Here is a 15,952-nt window from a genome sequence, read left to right on the forward strand (position 1 = left end):
GAATAGAATAGAATAGAATAGAATAGAATAGAATAGAATAGAATAGAATAGAATAGAATAGAATAGAATAGAATAGAATAGAAAAGTGGTGACAATCACTGTTTTTCTTGACAGCTGTGAGTAGGGAGTGGCCTGTAAGGCAAATCCTGCTGGAGGAAAGTGGTTTTGCTAATGGTGCAGCTGTCAGCACAATCCAAAGTCTTCCTTAGTACTTGCTAGAGCCCAGCCTCTTGGAGCCAAGGCCTAGCTAGGAAGGACTGGAGCTGGCCTTTGGATGCTGGGAGTGATGGAATGGGCCTAGCCCTAAGTTTTCTGTTCCAGAGAAGCTCACTGAATGTATAGGTACTTGGAAAGCATTGAAGTAAGGCACTACACAGACAAGCCCTACCAGCTTCCTGCTCATGAAACATACTTCAGGCTTTTGGGGCAGGAGTGGGTCGGGGAATGGGACACGATGGCTCTTATTCCAAGATGGGAGCACAGTTACAGCTATACAGAAGGAGGAGACAGCTTTTCTGAAGTCTTTTGTACCTGTGGTGGAGTAGGTGAGAGAATGTGTTCTCTTATGTCCAACCCACCATCTCCAAACCTTTTACTGAATTGGAGTCACAGGCATGGTGACTAGGTTGGCCTAGAATTGCCCATAGAACTGGCATTTTCAATAGCATATGTTTACCATCAGCAGCCCTCTGAGGCAACTGTGAACAGAATCCACCAGTTTGGTACAGCTTAGTGTAGAGCACTTGCTTGGCTTATAGGAGGATCCTGGGTTCTATCTCTACGAAGACACACACATACACACTGATGCCTTCCTCCTGTGCCCCATCCTGCCCCTCAGTGAGGCTTTCTGTGCCTTCTATGTGAGGGCTAAAGTCATGTGTTAAGTTTAAATTACTGTGCTTAAGAGATCTACAAAACACAACTGCCTCTAACCTGTAAGCCCCACTTTCGTGAGGACAGATTACTTTCTGGAATGCTGGGGGCTGTTGTTCATGTGAGATAACAAGCCATGTGTTTTTGCTTCTGTAAACAGGTTTGGTTGCCCCACCTGCACAGGTGGTTTGATCACATGTAGGCAGGAGGTACACAGGCAGGAAGTATGTCAGGATGTATGCTTGCTCCCATTGGATGAAGGTGTAAATACACAGCCTTGTGGGTTTTACCTTTATAAGCACCAGACTAACATAATTTGTGGCCACTCTCTGGGAATCCTGGGTGTGGACCTGGCCAGTGCCCATCAACCTGGCCGGTATTTATTAAAGCTTGCTTCAAATTTTGCTCAAAATTGTAGTAGTGGTCTTGTTCTTGGCCAGTGGGATTAATACTGATTGTCCTCTAGCCATCCGTAGATACTCCATGTTCTAGCTTGCTTTTCTGTTGTTATGGCAAAACAGTAACAAAAAGCAACTTAGGGGAGGAGAGAGTTTATTTAGGTTACAGTTCCATGTCACACTCAGTCACTGAGAGAAGCCAGGACAGGAACCGAAGCAGAAACCGTGGAGGAACACTGCTTAGTAGTTCGCTCACCGGCTCAGTGCTCTCTAGCTTTCTAATGCAGCCAGGCCTACCTGCCTAGTGATGGGAGCTACCCACAGTGGGCTGGCCCTCCCGTATCAGTTATAATTAAGAGGGTTTCTCTCAGAAGTAGCCACAGGCCAATCTGATCTCCACAACTCCTCAGTTGAGGTTCCCTCTTCCCATGTGACTCATGCTTATGTCAAGTTAACAAGCACCATTGAGCATTTTTCTCCCAACGTCCCCTGTAAAAACAGCCCCTTAGGCTGATGTTCTCTGAATGGTCCTGAACACCTAAACAAGACTATCTTCATGTCCTCCTGTGCTCCCTGGATGAACCATGGGCAGGCAGCATGATTCTTGGCCTATCTACCAAACCTGGGCCTGAGGCACTGTGCCTCTGCCTCTCTGGATGGGGCGAAGAAAGACCAACGAGAAGCAGGAGAGCCTGGTTAGCAGCTTGCCAGTGCTCCCACCCTGGCCTTACCATCACAGGCTTCACTGCCCCACCTTCTCACTACTCCCTTAGCTGTTCTTAATACTCACCATTCTGCTTTCTCTAATCCCACCTGTCGAGAAGACAGGAAGGCTGCCCCATTCTGTGCCATCCCTTAGGCTCCCTAAAGCTATTTTGAAGGGCAGGCATGGGCTCATCCTGGTAGAATACCACAGGCTGCTCATGCCTCTGACCATATCCATATCCCAACACTAAAATCTAAAAGCTCTTTCTCTTCCTCTCTCTCTTTTTCCTCACTCTCTCTCTCTCTCCCTCTGTCCCTCCCTCTCTTTATTTGTTTTCATAGTTTTTTAGAAACAAGGTTTCTCTGTGTAGTCCTGGCTGTCCTGGAACTCTCTCTATAGACCAAGCCTGGACTCCAACTCAGAGATCCACTTGCCTCTGCCTTCTGGGTACTCAGATTAAAGTTGAGTGCCACCATGCCCAGCTTAAAGGCAGTATCTTTTTACTGAGGAAAGTGACTGTGTTGGGATGGAAAGGAAGCCTAGGAAGGCCTGAGAGCTCCTGTTCTTTGACAGTGTCAGATGCCTGGTGGCACCTGAGACTCATCACTGAGGAGCATGCTGACTACACTGCTTCAGGTGAAGGCCTCTAGCAACTTGTGGGTACACTGTCCTCTGGGAGCAGAAAGCCTATGCTGGAGGCATGAGCAGAAGGAGACGGCCTCCTTTTGTCCAGGTATCCTAGGACCCATAGTTCAAACGAACACTTATCTCTTGCTCTGAAAGGTGCTACTCAAAACCTTGAGGGCTGTAGAAATGGTCAGAATGTAGCCATGTTGCGTCTACAGTTTGGCACACAAAGCTAAAACACAGATTGACTTTTGTCCTCCTGTCAGTCCTGCCTTTGGGTCTCTCAGCCTCCAAATACTGAAGCCACAGACAGGAAAAGAGAGAATTACATAAGGGTCTTGACATCTAGTGAGGTGGCCATCATGTCATTGGCTAAGTAGCACTGGTGACAGAGAACCTGAGAGAATGCCAGCACTATGCTACCTGGAGCCTGCTTCCTGATAAGGTGGTCACCTGGGAAGCCCCCTGCCTCTATCCTCTCTACTGACCCTGGGCCTCAGTTCAGGGGCTCAGGGTGACCAAGACCTCCCAAAACTAGCCTCAGCTCCCCTGGGGGGGGTTCTTCTCTGGTTCAGCCTGCAGCAGGGCCACTACTTCATCACGGTCCCATTAGTTGCTGACATCTCCTCTGCCCCTTAAGGAGGAAAATAAGGATGCTTAGTAGCTGTGAGAACTCAATTAAATTTAGCCTGACAGCTATTGACTGACTGCCTCCTGTGTACAAGGGCAAGAGACCTGTGTGTCCTTTTAAAGATGCCTGAGCTGGTGAGGGAGAGAAGAGCAGTTTTCCAGGCATATCTCTAGAAGATGCTAGAACATGTGACAGCTATAATTTCTCCCATCCCCATGTCCTCACATACAACTGTTCCTTTAAAGTGAGTTCCTCCTCCTTCCTCCCTTCTCCATCCCTACTCCTCCCTCCCTCTGTTTGTTCCTCTGTTGGCATCAGACTCTTATTCAGGGGAGATTGCTGTTGTGAGCATATGCTTTGTTTTCAGCAGTCTGGCCCAGGCTGCCCAGGGGACCTAGACAGGAGCTGGCAGTGTGGCAGGTGGGGATAGGGTATATTAATCAAGACTTCTTGTCTACAAATTAAAGCCAACCCTGCTGTCTAGCTAAAGAGGAGAGTTTGTCATGACAGGCAGGACCTTCCAGAAACCCTAGTCACCATGACCAGGGTACAGCTGCACCTGCGAAGTGACAGAAGAGGTCAGGAAACCATCACATCTCTCTGCACACCACTCAGCATAGCAATGCAAGCTAGCTCTGTCCTCTGGTCCTGAGCCACTTACCAGGCTCGTATGTTTAGAGGGCAATTTACTTAGGTGAGGAAAAGGATCCAGCTCACTGTTATACTTAGGGTTGAGCTCTTGGCCGGAGGAGAACCTGATAGTCCCACCTTGGGACATGTCTCAGTCCCCTAGGGCAGGTATAGGTCCTGAGCATGTCTGAATATGGGGAGGAGTCCTGAGGACTTTCTACCTAGAGAGAACAGCATGGACCTGTAGTCTTTTTTTTTTCTCGTCATCTCAAACTCAGGTTTGGGTTGGAGCAAGGAAACGGTAAGGAGGTCCCCAGGGCCATTTGTTTCTTCATGAAAACAGAGGCAGGAAGTGGCACCAGGAAAAACTACCATGCTGTTTCCCAACCTCTCCCAGTGGGCTGTGAGCATAGTTTTTAGATCCTAAAGTTTATTTATTTTTATTATTTCTTTTTATAGGGCTGGGCGTAGAACCAGGGTTTAATGCATGCTAGGCAAGTGCTGTACCACCAGCCCCGAGACTCTCAAGCTTGGTCCCTAAACTGAAAGCCTAGTGAGCTGGATTTTGAGTAGGATAGAGCAAGAGCAGCTGGTGGGAGTGGGAAGAATAGGACAGGCCAAGGCTGAGGCTGCATGGGTCTCCATCTGGGTCTCCCCAACAGCCTCTGTAGATACCTTCAGATGCAGAAGAAAGGATTGGCAGAGATAGGCTGTCCTGGTGTCATGGTGATGTAAAATCCCCAAGTACGCATAGTAAATAAATGCATCAAGAAGGGAAAGCCAGGCTGACAGTGTTGTTTGTAGTGCATGATATGCATTGGATACAATTAAGGAAGCTTTTGGGAAAATGGCCTTTTAACTTCTAGTGGCTCTGGTGGTTTTCTGTGGCTGCCTTGGGATTGGCTGGAGCTCATGGCTGTAGGCCATTAAATGCTGTGATGGTGACATCTCTAAAAGGTAGCACTCCTCCTTTGGGTGCATATTGCAGTAAAGGCACAGGGGACCCTGTTTCTAAAGAGGCTGTTGAATAATTTCTGGGTTTTAATAGGATTTTTTTTTTAATTGTTAAGAAGTCTGTGCATCGCATCACCAGCAGTGGTAACCTGTTCATAAGTCTGTTGTTCCTTTTTGGACTCTCTTTGTTCAAGACAATCTGCTGGTGGTACTTTCAATTTCATTTCTGTGTTTGGGCACATGTATGCTGAAACTGTCAGCTGCACAATTTAATAGAAAGGCACCAGGTTGATACATGGCTCCTGAGAGGTGGGGTGAGCCCCAACCTGGCTCCCGATAGACCTTTGTGCCCCTGGGCTGAAGTCATGCCACCTGTTAGTGACAGGACTGGACCCAGCAAGTTTTAGTCCTGACTGATCTGCCGAGGAAAACAGGAGTCAGCCTGACTTCTCATCACACATCAATATCTCTTCTTTCTGTTCAATTTGCTTATGGCTCCTGCCCCCATGGGGGAGGTGAGGTGGCCGGAGGGGGGCTGGTGATCGGGCTTCCAAATGGGAGGCATTGAGGTAAGTCTTCACTTCCTTCAATAGCTCTGGCTATTGATTTCCTTGAGATGAGGGAAATGCCTGCATCATAGGGTATGCAAGGTATTTCAGTGTTAATTCTCTGCCATTTCTCTAAGGAAATATATACTGAATTAAGTTTTATGTATTTGTTCACATTCAGTGGCATCCCTGAAAGCCAGGGCTTCAACATCTGTGTCACAGCACTGATTGCAGGAGAGAAGCAAAATAGGATTTGCCAATGTGTCTTGACTGGGCACCAGCTTCAGAAAGGGTTGTGCTGACTTCCCAGCACCTTGCCACCCTGTGGAAGGACCACTTCCTCTTCCTGACAGGCCTTCCTCTCTCCTCCCAGGCGTGGGCAGACGCTTTTAGGAGCAGTCCTGACCTCACTGGTGTTGTGCACATATATGAAGAACTGAAGAGGAAGGGAATTGAATTTCCCATGGCAGACTTGGATGCCCTGTCTCCTATCCACACACCCCAGCGGGTAAGCTTCCAGCTAGTATCTTCTAGAAAGACTGCCTGTAGACCAGCCAAGCATCATACCAGCCTTTTGCTGATGCCTTTGCATTATTCAGCTTGTCATGTGTTCTTAAAGCTCCAGGGCATTTCTTTTTAATAACAAGGGGGATGCAGAGGGAGACAGCTGGGTGACTGGTGATTAAATGGCAGCAGCGTCTCTCCCAGTTTCACACTGACAGTGGAGGAATATGATAGAGGGTTCAGCTCAGCAGTTTTCATGGAAATGGCTGCTTTGGCTAAGCCATCCTGTGAGGGTCATTAGCACCTGCTTTACAGAAGACTGTAGATCATGTGTGAGAATCTGTCCTTATTTTCTGTGGTACCAAGGGGTGGTGTTGCTCATCAGAGACAAAGAGCAGCTCTCAGTATACAGTACAGTGTGACTATAAAATAGGTAATCTCTTTGCTTTTAATATGTTTTTGGAGCTAGAACCAAGGGCCTGTGCCTGCTAAGAATGCATTCTGTTACTAAGCCACATTGCAGTGCAATCAGTGGGCATTCAGCATCAGTCCAGCCATTCTCAAATTCTGTCAGCTCTGGGACTCAAAACCCAGGAAAGTCCAGTGTTAAAACATCCTGAAGAACCTTTTTCTGTGCTGACAGTCACCAGAGTGGCCCTGTGACTCAGAATTAAATGGATTCTGACAGTGCCAATCACGGTTCCTTTGGGAAATTAGTTCCTGTACTGGCTACGAAGCAGCTCCCAGCCCAGGTAGCAGAACCAGGATAACCCAGTCTGAAGAGGTACCAGCGATGGCTCACCAGACATGGCCTAACTGGTCTCCATCTGCCATGTCTCTCACATGGAATCCTCACCATACTTGTGTAAACACGTGTACTGATGTTGGTGAGGCTAGCTGAGATACCTGTGTGGGCAGAGGGTATAAAGTACATTTCCCAGAGCCTTAGTCTTGTGACCCCTCCGAACAGATCACTATGCTTTGTCATATAAACATAACCTGTGTATTCTTTCAACAACACAGAAGGAACAGTGTTGCTGTTCTGATAATTGCAAAGAAAAAGTTTATATGATCGCTATTTATATGGGTCTTCTTGTAAAGTAGTCTGTGGTACCAAGTAAGGATTCATGATTTAGCAAAACTTAGTAAGAACTCTGACCTGGAAGTAGTCTTAATGACATCCCAACCAATGGCTGGAATGCTCCCAGGATGCTTCCCGTGGGGCCTTTTGGGTTACATTGGTTGTCTGCAGCATATTCTTTGGAAGGCAGAGAGAAGAAGGAAGAGGGAGGGAGGAAAGAAAGAGACAGTGGTGGCTCTACTGCCCTGATGGAGAGACTGCCCAGACTGCCAGGTGGAGTCTAACTGAAAGCACCACCTGTGTTGGGGGCCGTGCCAAGCGAAGCCACATAGGCACCCAACTGAACCAAAAATATTGTTGTCATGCCAGAGTGTCCCAGAAATGGATCCGGCCACCACCATGCCCAGGTCCCAGTCGCAGCCCAGGACAAATGCCGGCACCTATCCCTCACCTTCTCCAGCTTCCTACTCTACGCTGCAGGCCCCGGCTCTAAGTGTGACTGGCCCCATCACAGCCAACTCAGAACAGGTATTTGTGTGCTTCCAGGCTGTAAGCAAGGCAGACTACTGCCCTCTTGTACCTTTCCAGGGTACAGAAGTCTCCCTGGATTTCCAGGTACTGTGCGAGGGGTAGGGACAAAAAAATGGAAGGGCCTGGAGTGGACAGATTGGAGATCATTGCAATAGTGTGTATTCTTGCTGTGTTGGGAAGCAGAGCTGAACAGAGCATAGATGGCAGCTGGGGGCTATGGCGCTGAGGGCTCTGGAGTGGGCCTGGGTTTTATTAGCTGAAGCCTATGCAGGCAGTATCATTGACATACACAGCACAGAGGAGTGGCATACCAGGGAACACCCAGTAGCTCATCTGCAGAGTAGATTAACATGTAGGCTGAGCAGGAAGGTCATGACAGAAAGCAAGGTCCAAAGCAAAGGAGCATAGCTTAGCTGCAAATAGGCATTTACCACTTGGGGAGGTGAGCACGGATCCCGTGAGATGTGCCGGCTACCACAGTTCACACTTATTCAATGAGGCACCTTGGAGGCAGCAGCTAGATTAAGAAGGCCTTCCAGAAGCCTCTTCCTGTCTCCATCAGACACTGCCTCTTGTCAGAGGGTCACTTCCTGATAAGTTAGTATAATTTTACTAAATTGTATTTTTAGAGAAGTTATGGAGAATATTTTTAGTTGAATCTATAGAAGTTCTATTAGTTAAGATTTAAGAATGGGTGAGACTTGAAAATAATTACTCAGTGTTTTTAGTACCTATTTGTTACAGTGCCATTACTGTGGAACCTTGTTAAAACAGGGTTCATTCAATTGTTTATAGGTAACAGTAGTGTTGTGCTAGGACTCTGTCCTTCTGCCAGTGCTAAGGAGAGCATTAATGAAAGCAGGATGCAAGCAAGGAGTCACACAGGCCTGGGTGTGAACCGCATTCTGCTGCTCCATGTAGCGCCTCACTAAAACAGCTAACTTCAGTCTGAGCAGGTAGCCAGGCCCTGACCCTGGTCCACAGAAGGAAGATGTTCCCATGTGGCCACCAAATACTGGGGCTTGGTCCAATCCTACTGCTGAAATGTGGAGTCAATGTTCTAAGTCAGGCTGGGTCACTGAATGCTGCCCCTCTTCACTCAGAGCTGGAGCCTTTGTAAAGGGGAGAAGGGCAGAAGGTCTTGGCTGTAGGCCCTGCTCCAGGTAGAGCTCCAGGTTTGCTCTAAGAGGAAGCAGAAAGTATCTGAAGCTGGATGGTGGTGGTGTCCTTGCATTGGCTCACTGTAGTGTAGTGGATGCCAAGAAAGGGCCCTTCAGCAGCTGGAATAGCCAAGAGGAGGCCCTGGGTGGTAAGAAGTGTAGGAACTCTGAACTGTGGCTCCCACCCCAGGTAGAAAATGGAAACTGAAGCAGACAATGGCCTCATTGTCTGGCCTGACCTGCTTCAGAACCCATCAGTGGTAGAATCTCCTTCACCAAGATGTTGAGGAGGCTCTGGGGCCACCCCACAAGTAAGGCAGAGGCTGGCAAGGGCCTTTTTGAGCCCAAACCATCTTCCAGGTGACTGTTGAGGTGGGTCTTTTTTCTGTCTGTCTCCTGAGCAGTTAAGACTGCGGAGACTCCTGCAGCACAGGGGAGGCTGAGGGAGACTGGTCGTGGATGTTTGTATTCAGCAAGCCAGGGGAAAGTGGAAGGGCCTTGCTAGGAGAGAAATGTATGGGTCTGGAATAGGTCTTTTGCAGAAAAGTACCCACTCTGTCACCATACTGTCTTCAAGGTGCCAACTCCCAATAATGACACTGAGACTTTTAATTAATTATAAATGCTTAAGGCCTTCATTTTATGCTGGTAGCCAACTAGCTCCTACAACTCAAACTAACCTGTGTACCCCAATCTACTTTCTCCCGCACTACTCATTACCTCTCCTCAGTCCCTGCATGTCTGATTTCCTCTCCATCTCGTTAGCAAACTCCCCCCCCCCTCCTTCTCAGCATTTTTTCCTCTCCTGTCTCCTCCTGTCTAGCTATTGGTCATTCAGCTCTTTATTTTAACCAATCATAAAATGCCTTAGGCGGGTAAGGAAGGACAGAAAAACATCTTATGAAAAGATTCCCCCAACACTCCAGCCCTGGGAAGCTACACGAACAGGACATGCCTGTGGTCAGCAGCATGCGTTGTACAGGTTTACCAGGCTAGCTGCTCAGCAACCTGTGAGGTGTGGGCTATCATTCCCTTTCCATAGGTAAGAGGATAAGCTTGGAAAGAGCTGGTCCATCTCTGGACATTGCTGTTGCTATGGCACCCTCTACTCACTGGGTCTTCTAGAGCTCTGCACATATTTCCAGGCAGGCTGTGACTCTGTCAGGTGTGCATTGGACTCTTATCAGAAAATATGGCATTTTTTATATAACTTTTATGAGCTTTACTGTGGACAAAGAAGGTCCCTGTGGCTTCCACTGGTACCTTGAAAGGATTAGAGACCCCGGGAGGTAACCCAAAGCTCAGGACTGGAAGACAAAGGGAGACGATGCATAGTATGCCAACTGCAGGAGAGAAAGCTCAGATTTGGGGATGCTGCTGACTGAGCAGGGTGGGGTGATCTTGAGTCTGCTCTAATGCCTCACCATCTCAGAAGAATGTTATGAGCACTGGCCAGCCTCCCTTAGGGTATGACACTGGCAGGGACAGAGTCTATGAGCATGAGGGTCATTCTACCCTAAGGGGGTCTTGGAGCACCTGCACTACCATACACTGTTGGGGTTTTTTTCCTAATTTGTTTGATTTTATTTTATGTGCATTAGTAGGATGGCATTGGATCGCTTAGAGCTGAAGTTACAAACAGTTGTGGACTGCCATGTGGGTGCTGGAAATTGAACCCAGGTCCTTTGAAAGAACATACAGTGCTCTTAACCACTGAGCCATCTCTCCAACCCCCATACACTGATTTTTAGAGAGAAGAAACAGAAGCCTAGGTAGAAGCTTAGGATTTTTTCAGGGCCCTGTGGAAGAAGAGCTGTGAGTACTCAGCTTTCTTCTGCCTCGGTTATTCACAGTACATTATTCGCCATCATGGCCAGGGAGGTACCAACCACAGACTGTTAGTGGCCAGGGCTCTAGTGCTTCCTCCATGCAGTTCTCACCATACTGCCAGCCTCGATAGGCAGAGCAAGGGAGATAAGAAGGCCACTCCTGGCATGCATGTTGAGGTTGATCTAGTCGATCTCACAGTAGGCCTGATCTCTCAGGCCATGAGCTGGCTGATTATGATCTTGTGGCTAACTGACCTTCGTCTTGCCTTCTCCTTGACCTACAGATTGCTAGGCTGCGCAGTGAGCTGGACATTGTTCGGGGGAACACCAAAGTCATGTCTGAGATGTTAACAGAAATGGTCCCTGGGCAGGAGGACTCTTCTGACCTGGAGCTACTACAGGTGAGGACAGCTTTAACTATGAAGCGTGGGCCGAGTTCCTGGCTGGGTCTGTTAGTGGCAATGCTGCAGCTGCACACCATGGTAGAATCCTACTTGGGTGCACAACCAAACTGACAAGTCTGGTGGCACCATGGTGGAGAGGGTGCAAGCCCATATTGGTTCATATTCAGCTTTACTTCTTGGAGATGGGTAGAGGCCAGTATTGCTCTCTGTACTTTAAATATTTTTCTTTAATAACTTTTTCCCCGAGTCTAAAGCAACAGCTGTGGAATATGTTCCTATCAAAACAAAAAAATAATTTTCCTTAGCTTTTAGCCATCTGCAATAAGTGGTTTACATTTTGATTTATTTTCAGTAAGACTCTTTTTTTATGTCCATTTATTTTACATCAAGTTGAAATCATGCTGTGCATACAATCTTGTGCGTGGCTTTGCTGCTCCCTTGTTATTGCGTCATAAACATCCTGGAATAAGAGTTCTGGGTCCTCGATGGCATAGAGAAATCCTGATATTCCCTCATCCCAAGGAGATTCAGAGGCAAATTCAGAGCTCCTGTTCTCTGGGACATCAGGCTGGGGTTGGTGGTTCTCTATGGTTCCCGAGAAGCTGCAACCCCACCCCCTGCCTCTTTGCTTCTGGGCAGTATAAATCGTGATGCTAGAGATGGGACCTGGGCCTCTGCACACTAGACAAGCTACTTCCCCGCTGAACCACACCCCTAGCCCACCCTGCATAGCTTCAGCATGGCAGGAAATGGAGACAGGAGCAAGCCAGCCTGCAGTCCCACCCTTCAGTTGGTTGTGAGCCTGTGAGGCCCAGAGCCAGAGGCAGAGCTCTGTTATATTAGCCTGCAATGACTGCCTGCAGAAAGTGGCAGTGGCACTGCTCTCCGGAATAGTGACCTTCTGCAAGGGCAGAGAAAGGATGCTGTGAGCTACAAGTACCAGATCCCTCCTCCAAGAGGCAAGGTTCATGAGTGGACAGATCAGGAGTCATACTGGCTTGATGACCTGACCTCATGCCTCATGACACAGCTGCTACTGCTGTTGCTGTTTCTGTCTGGCAGTCTTGTCCACCTGAGCGCTGCATCTCCCACTTTGTGTGTACTTTGTATGCACTCACTGGCTACCTATGAAACTCAGCACTGATGGTCCTGCGCTTTGGTAATATGCACACCCTTCATTCTGCTGCTTGGAGTTCCCAGTCCCCACTCCATGCCCTTAGTTCCTATGGGACAAGGCTGGGTAAAGGCCTTCTCCTGGTCCAGCACCAACTATATAGTCTGAGAATCATAGACAATAGGAGATATAGATCTTGCTTCAGGGAGCTCCCAGCTAAATACAGGAGACAGATAAGGAAACTGCTCACCTGCAAGGGACCTGGACATCAGGCTGCTCTTGAAGCTGAGACAGGTACCCTTGGCTAGTATGGAGCACTGAGCACCCCCTCTCTGGTTCCCTGACACCTGCAGCAAACCAGGCTCCTGGTTCATGAGGTGGTGACCGTGTGATATGCTCTGTGGGCCTACCTCTCTCTAACACCCCATCACTGGCCTCTACCCTGGCCTGCAGGAGGACTCTGATAGGTATCCCATGGTGCACAAGAATCTGGCTAGTCCAGGGTGACGTGGCGACACTATGCTGCATCAGTGCTGGAATTCCTTCTTTGGGGTGGGGACTGGTGCTCCGGGCAGAACCCAGCTCCTGACAGTAGAAAGTGGGTTGAGCAACACTAAGATGGTTCCAGAAAGCCAAAACAGACAGCAGAATAGTGTGTGTGTGTGTGTGTGTGTGTGTGTGTGCGTGCGTGCGTGCATGCATGCATGCATGCGTGCGAACGCGTGTGGTTGCAGGGTATTTGTTTATTTGTTTAAACAAGCTCATCAGCCAAGAATAACAGAGCCTAGTCTCCTGGCATCAGCTCAGTTTTCAAAAATAGGTTGCTTCCAATGACATTTTCCTTCACTCTGTTTTGTTCCAACTCAGAGCCTACTGGCCCCCACTGCTGTCATATAAATCAAACAGAAAAAGACTATGTCTGGGAGCCTGCGGGAGGCTGTCATTTCAGTGTGGAAGAGGCAGGAACGGGTAGCTGTGTGAACAGACTCACTTTTCCTGGCTGGAGGCCACTGCCTTATGTCGCCCTTCTCCTGCCCCAACAGTCAGCCAACAGCAGGCTGTGGCGCCCACAGAATCGCGAGCCTTCCATATGGGAAAATGCCACTGTCCTCTTGGAACATTATGGGGTCAGAATCTGCCCCCAAGACTCCTTGTGCAAGATGGAAGACAGCCAGAATGCTCAGGGCACAAGTAGTCTAGAGCTTAGAATGTTGGCCAGGGCCCTGGAAATAAACATATTTGTCACCAGACCAAATGTCCCCACCAACAGACACAAGCTGCTCTTGACATGAGTGCAAGTTGATGGCTAGAAGGTACAGGGAGTGGTCAGAGAGGTAATTGGAGGTGCCATCCTCAGGATGTACCCGTGGCTAATTGAACTCATGGGCAGTTTGCATCCCCGTTGCTTCCTGCTTATGGCAAAGCTCTTCCAGATGTGTCCTCCCACAACCCATGAGAGCAACAGGGAAACTTGTGAACTACTTGTTTGAGGATTCCTGGAAAAGTGACTTGTCTTTGAGGAAAGGCCAAGGCCAGTAACACCTAGTGCTGTCAGCTTTGCTGGAGGCCCCAAGGAGGTAAGATTCTGGGAGGGACTTTAAGCACCTCCCAGGGTGGGTGTTAGTTCCTCCACTTTCTGAGTTGAGCAGCGTCTTCCAGACAGCTAGTCCAACTCAACACCTATGCCCAGCTTTCCTCTCCAGAGTCTTGGATCGGTTTTTCCTCACACCCCAGTGACAAGCTGTTCTGGCTGTCGTAAAAGCACTGTTTGTTTCCAGCAGGCATCTAGGTTGGCCTGTGAACACAGCAGGGCAGACAACTTACAAATGGCTGGATGCAAGTGTGGGAGTCTCCGAGTTAGGCAAAGCCTTCCTACATCTGTATCTCCTTCCTTGGTGCCTGGAGTGATTACTATCACTGTGAAAGAGACTGTCACAGGGCATGTCCTCTATAGATTGTAGTTTCTGTAACCATTGTTGAAAAGCCCTTCTGCACATTGACTCAAGTCTTTTTCCTGAGCTTTAATTTGGTCTGTGTTAGACAAAAGCAGAGAAAATTCTTTCCCATGTGAGTAGAGCCTTAAGTATCCAGGGATTGTTGTAAGACCTACCTACTGGCCACTGTGCATGCTGTTTGCATTCCACTTGTATAGGAACAGGAAGCAATACTGTCAAATCTCTTGTCATCCTGCACCTTCTTTTTGTTCTTTGTTTTGAGACAGAGTCTTACCATGTGACCCTGGCTAGCCTGGTATGCTTTATAAAGACAAGGCTGGCCTCAAACTCATAGAGACATGGCTGATCTGCCTCCCAAGTATTAGTATTCAAGGTGGGTGCCACCACTGGCATGCTGGGCCATCTTCCCCCCCCCACACACACACACACGGGATGAGCCCGGAGGTGCAAAGCTGTCATTTCCTTCCTAAAGTGCATGTCCTTAGCTGAAACTGAGTTTGTTTTATTGGGAACTAACTGAACCTTTGAAGCTGTCTTCAATTAATAATAACGTATGCAGTGATGGATATTATATAGGTCTTTATCAGATGAAAAATAAGCCCTGCTCTCTGCTGTTTAAGTAGCTTGTGGCTTGCTTGCTTGCTTCGTGCATCTCATTTCAACAAAGAGAGTAGCCAACATATTTTCTCAGGAAATCTAGGATATTCCAAGTGTTTAGTTTCATGTTCTCCTTCTCTCATCAGGGGACCTCCCTCTTTCCCTTCCTCTTTGCTGCTGCAACAGGACAAACCTTCAGGACCGAATTCTCTGCTTCTTTGACTTAAAAAGGGTTTAGAGGATAAAAAGATTGTTTTGTGAGGGAGAGATGAAACTGTCTCTTGAAGAGAAGATAACAGCACCAGGGTTAACTAGGCAACAAAGAGGGTATTTGATATAGTGTTCTGACTGACGGCAGGCATTTGCAGAAGTGACTGGCTGCTGAGAACCGGAGATAGGAGGATGCCAAAGCAGAAGTCTTTGGCACTGAAGGGATTCCTGGCCCAGAGTCTGTATAGTGGAAAGGGAGAGCTGCACAACTGCTAGCTTAAGGGCCTCTGGGCCAGAAGAGAATCAGTCACTCCTTCACATGATTTTGAATGGAGGGAACAGGAGTATCTCCAACTGAGCCTGCTGTGTTGGCTGTGGATGGCATCAGAGCAGCCACATGGACACCACTTGGCAAAGGGGTGGCACAAATTCCAAGGTTTTGCTCCATCTCTTTTTTTTCTTTTTAAAAATGATTCATTTTTATTTTTAATTATGTTACTGTGGGAGGGTATGTGCCTATGAGTGCAGGAGCCCACAGAGACCAGGAGAGGGTGCCATAGCTCCAGAGTTACGTGGTTATGGGGCGCCCTATGTGCATGCTAGGAACGGAACTCACGTCCCCTGCAAGAGCAGCACACATTTTCTACCACTGAGCCATCTTTCTAATCCTGCCTTCTCTAAAGATTCATTATTTTACTTTTGTGTATAAGGGTCTTGTACTCATGTCTGTCTGTGTCTCATATGTGTGTCTGGTGTCAGAAGAGGTCAGGAGAGGGTGTCCTATCAGCTGGACCTGGAGCCACATTCAGTTGTAAGTCATAAGTAAGTGCATGTTGTACTTTAGAATTAGATAGATGCACCACTGATCAATAACACATGAATTTTTAGATTGCTAATATATTCTTTAGAATAATTTTGTCCTACATATATGGGATTTTGACTCTTTTTCACCCCTTTATGAGACAGCGGTTTGAGAGTCGAAGTCAGGAGATGTGCAGAGAAGTCAGAAGGCTGGAATGTGTGAGCAGAGTGCTTATGACAGCCCTTGAGGCATCTTCCACGTGCTGCCTGTGAGACTCTGAAAAGAGAGACTTCTCTCCCAGTACCCTGGCAGGAGGGGCAGAGAGAGAAGCAGCAAATGCAAAGTCAAAGCAGAAGCTTCTGGGGTTAGTGTCTATGAGCTCACTCCCTCTGTGCCCT

At 48.0% G+C, this 15,952-nt stretch overlaps 1 protein-coding gene across 4 annotated transcripts in view; it reads left to right on the forward strand.

Annotated features, from left to right (window-relative positions):
* Positions 1-15,952, forward strand: part of Tom1l2 (target of myb1 like 2 membrane trafficking protein) — a 122,555-nt gene that overhangs the window by 79,066 nt on the left and 27,537 nt on the right. For all 4 annotated transcript variants that reach the window (XM_055593941.1, XM_055593942.1, XM_055593943.1 and 1 more), the window contains exons 5-7: positions 5,741-5,875; positions 7,322-7,480; positions 10,757-10,873. In XM_055593941.1, coding sequence (XP_055449916.1) covers positions 5,741-5,875; positions 7,322-7,480; positions 10,757-10,873 — 411 coding nt within the window. The remainder of the gene's footprint in view (positions 1-5,740; positions 5,876-7,321; positions 7,481-10,756; positions 10,874-15,952) is intronic.

Source organism: Psammomys obesus, unplaced genomic scaffold, assembly GCF_907164565.1.
Source record: "Psammomys obesus unplaced genomic scaffold, mPsaObe1.curated_primary_1811, whole genome shotgun sequence".
Lineage (NCBI taxonomy): Eukaryota > Metazoa > Chordata > Mammalia > Rodentia > Muridae > Psammomys > Psammomys obesus.